Source organism: Neltuma alba, unplaced genomic scaffold (genome assembly GCF_004799145.2).
Source record: "Neltuma alba isolate B1F8T4 unplaced genomic scaffold, ASM479914v2 tig00011195_pilon, whole genome shotgun sequence".
NCBI classification, from domain to species: domain Eukaryota; kingdom Viridiplantae; phylum Streptophyta; class Magnoliopsida; order Fabales; family Fabaceae; genus Neltuma; species Neltuma alba.
Genome location: NW_021635919.1, coordinates 461971 through 470322, shown reverse-complemented (window position 1 = coordinate 470322; position 8352 = coordinate 461971). Strand labels below are relative to the sequence as shown.

The 8352-nt window shown below is 35.6% G+C and overlaps 2 protein-coding genes across 2 annotated transcripts; both read right to left on the bottom strand.

Annotated features, from left to right (window-relative positions):
* Window positions 1–796: 796 nt before the first annotated feature.
* On the bottom strand, window positions 797–5076 carry LOC114762133 (disease resistance-like protein DSC1). Its single transcript, XM_028951591.1, has 6 exons — window positions 4225–5076; window positions 4001–4117; window positions 3812–3898; window positions 3371–3706; window positions 997–3270; window positions 797–895 (listed from the first exon to the last, which is right to left on the bottom strand). The coding sequence occupies exons 1-6, from the start codon at window positions 5074–5076 to the stop codon at window positions 797–799; spliced, it is 3765 nt and encodes a 1254-aa protein (XP_028807424.1).
* A 1986-nt stretch (window positions 5077–7062) lies between these two features.
* Window positions 7063–7680, bottom strand: LOC114762132 (TMV resistance protein N-like). The gene has a single exon (XM_028951590.1). It carries the CDS (start codon window positions 7678–7680, stop codon window positions 7186–7188), a length of 495 nt encoding a protein of 164 aa, XP_028807423.1. The 3' UTR covers window positions 7063–7185.
* Between the last annotated feature and the right edge of the window lie 672 nt (window positions 7681–8352).

Sequence of the window (8352 nt, the reverse complement as noted above, 5' to 3'; positions counted from 1 at the left end):
ATTAGCCAATAATCACAAGGCATTCAACTACAACTATCTTTTCACTTATACACCTCACATCACAATCTTTACTAGTGAATAGCGTTCCACCTACGTTACAGCATATTGTGTTTGTCTATATATCTATATATAAAAGTGTGGGGAACAGCTGACCACCTTAATTTATAGTACATCAAGTATACCTCTTACATGTATAAGCACGGGGAATAACCATCCAACACACATACATATATCCTCTTCCAGAGGAATAACCATCTCACCTAAATGTAGATATATAAATATCTATGTGTGCATATATCAGTAGCGTAGTTATGAAATCCAGAGGAGATAAAAGCTTCACTGCAGAAGTCGAACTCCCTTGTAAACAAACTGAAATCCAACAAATTATATATCCGACTTACGGAAGCCAACTTTTTAAACAGACAGAATTACAAGAAGATATCCTATATCTAAATCATCTCGAGTTTTGGTTGATGATTTCACTTCACTCATGCTTTTTTTATTATGGTATGTAATGAAGCTAGTCTATGCATATCAAGTTTCCTATTATGTTATGCCTTAACAGACTTCCGCTTCAGTGAACATATTAGTGAAGTTGTCTGAATTAGATATATATCCACTGTAAGAAGCCGATTTGAAATCCTAGTAGTGGAAATAATTGGATTCAAACTTATCAATAGAATTAAATATATTACAGGGCAGCATATTTTTTTTAAAAGCATCAAAGTCAAATTTAATAGATGAAATGTAAAAGAGAGATACATACCGATCAAGTAATAGATTATAGCCAGGTAATCTATTTCTCATGACTGGGATCCTTTGTAGATTCCAAATTCAATTGGGACAGCAGGAGGAGCACTTTGTCGACATCATGAGAAGTCTTGGACTCAGGATTCTGGGGAATAGATTGAATGATTGAAGACTCCTTCAATTTCTTTGTTGAAGGGAGTTGGTACTGGTCATCATCAATATTTCGTGACCTCTTTTTTTTCATACCTCCTTTCGATTTTGTTGTTGAAGAAAGCAGTTCGTGTACTCTGAGGCATATATTGGGCGAACTCCACATTCTTTGATCCAGCAGTTGCGCTCTTTAGAATTGCAATCATTGGTATAATAATTGCCCAACCGAAATGCAAATTCAAGCTCCTCATCATGACCTTTCCCCTTTCTTCGGAGTTTCTGTAGTATGACTTCACTGTAGAGGGGATCGTACCATAGAAAAACATTATCTGAATTCAATTTTACCATTGAATAGTGCCATCCAAATGGACCGTTCAAATAGTTACCATATTTCCAACTCTCATCAGACGATAAACTCAGGTCATGTAAAGAGAAAGAACATGACGAGTGACATTCATGCCTTTCTTTTGAGGAGAACTGGGGTATAACAAAGCAGAAAATGAAACCCTTTAAGTTGTCAAAATCCAGAGCAAACCGAACACTGATCGAGACTTTTGAAAATTCATACTTTATCATTGAACTTTTATAAGTAAACCATTCTGGAATAATACTTCCTTCAAAATTGCCACCTTCTCCTTGATTCAAGGAGAAAGTAGCATATTTTAGGATTCCATGAAATGAATTCTCATCAGCATCATGACAAGTCTCTTTTTGGGTACCCAAGTTTGATTGCAACAATTCCATTTCTTGAATGAAGTTGCGATATTTCGAGGCATATATTGGCAAGACTCCACATTCTTCAATCACATCATCAGCATCCCCACTATCTGCATCAAGACAGAATTTAAATAGCACCTTTGATCGATAATTGGTGTTTTTATCGTCCTTCTTGTTATGGAAGCCGGTGAATGTGCAAGGTAGACTCCGCAGAAGAACTTGATGTGAATCTAAATTTGTCATGTTTAGGCTAAAGCTACTTGAAATCCATGGCCGCAAATCATCACCAACATACAGTTCGCATAAAAAGTTAGTGGAAGTGCGTTGAAGAACAGACCACCAAATGAAGCCAATTAGGTCGCTAGTGGGGAAAGGAAGCTCAATAGTTATATTTTTGGAGGCCTCTGCTACCCGATTCAATGTAAACGGCTCTGGAGCTTTTCTTCCGGAGTAGCGAATGTAATCTTCTTTTTGTGCGTATACTAGTCGGCTCAATGAGGAATAAGCACTTTCCATAGCATACGTTTCCACTGCTATGCAACCTTTGCCATAAATTTTTTCAAGGAACGGTGGTAGCTCTGGCAGAGAACGAAGTCTTCTACAATTGCTCAAGTCAATTTCTTGTAGATTTGAAAGATGCTTGATGCCAGCAGGGAGTTCATACAATTGTTCACAACCATTAAGAATAAGTCGTTCAAGATTTTTGAGATAGCTAACCGAGGAACAGAATGTTGAACCCGGCGTTATTTCACCTGGCAGAGAACGAAGTCTTCTACAATTGCTCAAGTTAATTTCTTCTAGATTTGAAAGATGCTTGATGCCAGCCGGGAGTTCATGCAATTGTTCACAATCATTAAGAATAAGAATTCTAAGATTTTTGGGACAGCTAACCGAGGAACAGAATGTTGAACCCGGCGTTATTTCATCCGTCGACAATGAAGCTTCAGTATGAGAAATGAATTGTAGTGTCGTCAATGATGTGCATTTGCCGGCATCTAATACTCCAATGGATGGAGGAAGCTCGGGTAAAGATTGAAGGTCCTTGCAACCGCTTACATTAAGATCGTATAGCCTTGGGAGATGCTTGATATTGTTTGGAAGTTCAGTCAAATTGCAGGTCCCGCTCAAATCAATTGTTTCTAGAGATAGCAAAGCATCAAATAAGACATGGAGCTTTGACTTATCAATTATTCCTCCTCCACAATCATAAAGACAAAGCACCTGGAGAGATCTCATGTAACAGATGTCATTGATCGGAAGATTCTTTAATGTTGAGCCGTTGACATAGAGCCACTTGAGTTTCTCCATACGCCCACTTGAAAAGTCCAATATCTCGACACCTGTTCCTTCTAAGCTTAAATCCTCCATTTTGTCTGAAGAGAATGAAAATTCCTTGAGTCTAGAGCAACCATAGACATCTAGGTGTAAGAGAGATTTTGATTGACTCTCACATTTCAAACTTTCTAGGCTTCGGCAGCCACAAAGGTTCAAATCACTCAATCTTGGGAGAGATAAAATTGATGGATGAAGATGCCGCAAACTTTCACAATATGTCAGATCAACCTGTTCAAGACTTTGGGCTGTTGACAAATCTCTCACTTCTATCAATTGGTTGCACCCATAAAGGTTTATCTCCCTTAAATTCACAAAGCTCTGCAACAATTAAAAAGAGAAATATTACATGAGAAGCAAGAGTCTCAAATTTCAATTAAATTATAAAGAAAGAAATTAAAACTTTTAATTGTTCGTTTACCTGCATGCCATCCCATGGTTTTTCAAGGTTGCTACCTTGCATGAGAAGTTCGACTAGTTTCTCTGCACAAAATGACAATGGTAGACACTTGGAAAATGGATTTAGTTTTGAGAGCGATTTTGATTGACTCTCTGTAACCAAACTCTTTAGGTTTTTGCACATCCCAAGATCCACAAACTTTAATCTCGGAAGAGATAAAATGGATGGATGAAGATGGCATAAACTTTCACATGCGAAAAGATCAACCCATTTGAGTCTTTCAGCGGCTGACAAATCTGGCAACTCTATCAATTTTATAGATTCCCGAAGGTTGATATTCCTTAAATTCACCAAGTCCTGCAACAATTAAAAAGAGAAATATTACGTAGGAATCAAGAGTGTTAAATTTGAATCAAATTGTAAAAACGAAAAAATTATGAAACTCGTATTTGTATGTTATACCTGCTTGCCATCCCATAGTTTTCGAAGGCAGCTATAGGGCATGTGAAGTTCAACTAGCTTCTCGGCACAAAATGACAACGGCAAAGACTTTAAAGGAAAATTGTCCCACCAAAGATGCATTAACGAACTGGGAAATGATTGAAGTCCTGAAGGAAGATTCACAATGCACGATCTTTTATCCTCACGTACGCGTGAATAGAGATTCAGAAACCTTAAATTTGTCATCTTTCTAAAGACATCAGCACTCAATTTTAAATATTTAATTTGAGACAAATCTAAACTTATGCCTTGAATTGCACCACTTCCCTGAAAAACACAAAAGCCCAAAAGAAAATAAATAAATTGCTTTATATTAACAATTTCTTTTCATTCATTTTCAAGTGTTTAATTAGAAAGGTAAATATTTTTCTTACCCGATTATTTTCTAGCACATCACGGATCTCATCAGGATTCCGTAGTCGACTACGTCCTCCAGGATTTTTCTCATTCTCTTGGCGAACAATTTCAAAAGCCATCCATTGTATTAAATCATGCATCCATACCGCACCATGACTATAACTTATCAACGCCTTATCCACAAGAATTCCCAAACCAATTCTTGCATGAAAGCCAAAGCCCTCTAGCGTTGCTGCTACATACTCTCCCCATTCACCTTTAAAAAAAAAAGCAATGTCTAAAAATATCTCCTTCACTTCATGATCAAGTCCATCGTAACTCAATTTTAACACATCTTGAATATCTTTATTGGCCATCCGTTCTAATTTGTTCAACGCACTTACCCATTGATTTATAGGTCTGGAATGTAGAAACGAACCCAAAACAGTTAAGGCCAATGGGATGCCTTTGGCATAAGCAAGTGCTCTTTCAACCAGTTCTTCATATTCACTTTCATAACCAACTTTGTGGAAGGCTTTGAGGTTGAAAAGCTCAAGTGAATTGTTGTAGCTCAATGCCTCAGCCTCATGTATTCTCTCAACTCTTCCATTTAGCACATGCTTATCTCTACTTGTTATGATGACTTTACTACCATGTCCCAAACAAGGAACTTCACTTTTCAACTCATCTAACTGCTGTGTGGTGCTAACATCATCAAGTACAATCAAAACTTTTCTACTATTGAGCCTTCCAAGAGATGTATCTAGTTCTCGGCAAAGTTCATCACGGATATGCTCTAACCTATACTCTTCATACTTTTCCCTAAAATTTTTCAAGAAGCAGCAACTATCAAATTGAGAGTGGAGCTTGGCAAACACAACCTTAGCCATTGTTGTTTTGCCTATCCCGCCTATCCCCCAAATCCCAATTGTTGAGGATTCTTCTAGCAACGACATAATATGATTCAAATTCTCATCAATTCCAATAATATCTTCTAGTACAGTTGTTAGGGACCCACGGTTTAGTTTTTTGTTGATGTCCGAGACAATATTTTGAATGAGTTCTACTTCATCCCTATTATAAGAAAAAGAATTACTCAAGAAAGTATTAATGCATCAAATGAAACTTAAGGAATGGTTTAAATAAAGTTATAACTAATTGATCGCAGTTTCTTCCTTCGGTGACATGGTAAGATAATTATTTTATAAGTGACAAATTTCTATAGAGTTTCATCAAAATTGTGTGTATATTTTAATTTCCCCCGTTTTCAAAATTATCAAGTAGAATTCTATTAAGATTTCATCGATTCCTACTCTGGTAAACAGGACATTTGTGAATAATTATAGAGATAAGATGTTATATACTGTTTGTTTCAGGGAACAAGCTTTTATAACTTTGAAAATTACCAACAGATGCCGTAAAATCTATCGTTTTTGTGAAATTTAGAAATATGTGCAAGTTTCATTTGATCATAAGAAATAGGGAGCACACATGCAGGGTAGAGCCCCAGCCAAGAATAAGCAGGCTACATTTTGCAGCCTCTTACCTGATCTTTCTTGTAGAATCCCTAACTATTTTGAGATGGGTAAGAATGAGTTAGATGCAGGGTGGGCTTCCCTATCTAAATAGTGATGCCTTGTCTATGTGTGAAAAAAAAATCTATACTAGCACAGAAAGATTTCACAGAAAAATTGTCAAACTCAAACCAGCGGAACATATGAAATTTCACGTTCCTTCTGTCTTTCATTTAGTCTTTCCAAATTTCACATTCACATCAGTTCCAAACATCATAATATAATATATTAATATTACATTATATACATATATATATATATATATATTCAAGCAGGGTTAAACGGGCAGAGCAACATGCTTTATTCAACACTCGATCCTGCCCATATTAGCTCAGCTTGAAAGTACTCTGTTTTTTTTTTTTTTTTGGGTTTCTTCTTTTTCTTTCAGACTGGACCGGGATTATTTTTTTTCTGGACAGAACGAACACCCCTGTTAAGAAATGTATACATAATTTACTCTGCTATATATGAGTTATTCGTATATTCTTAATGACAATTAATTAAAGAAGGGAAGAACATTTATTTTTTTAAAAAAAGTAAAATCTTTACTGGTGATCTTATTTTTCCAATACACATAGCATCTTGATTTTTTTAGTGGTAAAATTATTGGTAAAATTACACTACTAAAATGATTAAATGCTAAATATACCTGAAAAATAAATCAAAAATAAAATTCACAGTTGCCAAAAAAGCAACCTTAGAGGCGAAGTATCCAATTTTGAGATGACACCGTTTAAATAACATTTTCTTCATATAACCCCAATAAATTAAAGAAATTAATTTTATACTCGTCGGGTACTATTGATAAAAGAGAAAATATTATTTTTGTCCTATTTATAAGTCACTTTATTAAATTTTTAGCATGGATATACCATTTTATCTTTTATTTATTATAAAGATTTTTTTAAAAGATATATATTAAATAAAAATAGTATTAAAAAGTTATTATACTCCTCCGGTCCTTATTATAAGACTCAATTTGACTTTTTATTTGGTCCTAATTATAAGACCCAATCCATTTTCTCTCTTATATTTATGCATTTTTTTCCAAGATAATCCTTCTAATAATGATAGTTTTAGCCAATATACTTAATTAGCAAGGATATTTTAGGAATGACAACACTTATTTATTATAAATAACCAACTTAACTTCCTTAATCTCCTCAAATAAGTCAATTGAGTCTTATAATTAGGACCGGAGGAGTATTTTAATAAAAAGTTAGTTACCATTTCAGGTTTTTATTAATTTGAACAAAGAATGCTAGAAGTTCCTTAAACATCAAATACTCACTGCCAGACCTGTTAATTACTTGCCAGGAAAAAGCAATTTCTACGATGACGAAGATCAATCAAAGGAAATAATAAAAGCATGAAACTCTCAAGTCATAATTGCTAATGCAGCTGTGATTCAAAGATTGAGACTTATTAGAGAATGAAAAGTGACCTGTAGTTGCGGGAGTCCCATCCTGCTAGACTTGCAATCTCAAAAAGTGCTTGTCTCCACTCCTCCACCTTCTCTTGGTTTTTCTCCAAATGCTCTGTGAATGCTTTCTTATAAGTTCCTTTCTGATTGCGCACATGAGATGGGTCGATTTCGTAGAAGATAGGAACAACAGTCTGTCTCTGCTGTTGTTTGCAGCAAAGGATCTGAAGGAGCTCATCTAAACACCATTTGGAGGAGGCGTAGTTTTCAGAGAAGACCACCACAGAGATGGATGAATCCTTAATTGCTTCCATGAGTGATTGAGAGATGCCATCGCCTTTTGGGAGCTCATTATCAATGTATGTCTCAATATTTTTGCAGCACAAGGCATTATGGAGATGGCTGGTGAAGGATCTGCGAGTGTCCTCTCCTCTGAAACTCAGAAACACATCATATTTCTTGGAAGAAGAAGATGATGGGGAAGCTATGGGAAACATGGTATTCTGATTGTTCTCTCGGATCTCTCTCTATCTTCTTTGCTGAGAAATGGCAAAAGTGAGCTGATGATGGAGTATATATATAGCAGCGGCTAGACTTTACTCACTTTTTCAAGTCTTCAGAGCCAAAATGACACGGCAACTGATATTTTTACTCTTTTCACATTTGAATTAACAAATTTCATTCCCATCCTAACCGCACCACCTTTCTTTTATCTTTCGCATTGGTAAACTTTTACATCCATCAACTATGATCGCTGTGAATCAACTATCTTATGCTTTCGTTTATTAACGTAAGATCTAGTTTGCATGCAGTATATCTTATATTAGGGAAAAAAAGGAGGTGTATATGTTATAAATGATAATTTGTGTGAAGCCCAAATGAAAACATTATTATCTATGACCCATAAATAATGACTATCTGTCACTTTTATTGATAAAAACGGGGTAGAATGATATAATAATTATTCTTTTCGGTTTTTCGATTTAGACGAAAACGTCATGACAACGTTGTCCCTCCCTCATACGATGAATTACAGGGAAAGGTCGTACCTTCAATGGTTTGTGTGTGATTAAGTCGTGTTACTCTTTTGCGTGTGAATGGCTTGTACGTAAAAGATAATGTAGATTGTTCATGCCAATTGCTTTGTTACTTCTCGGCAACTTCCCCCT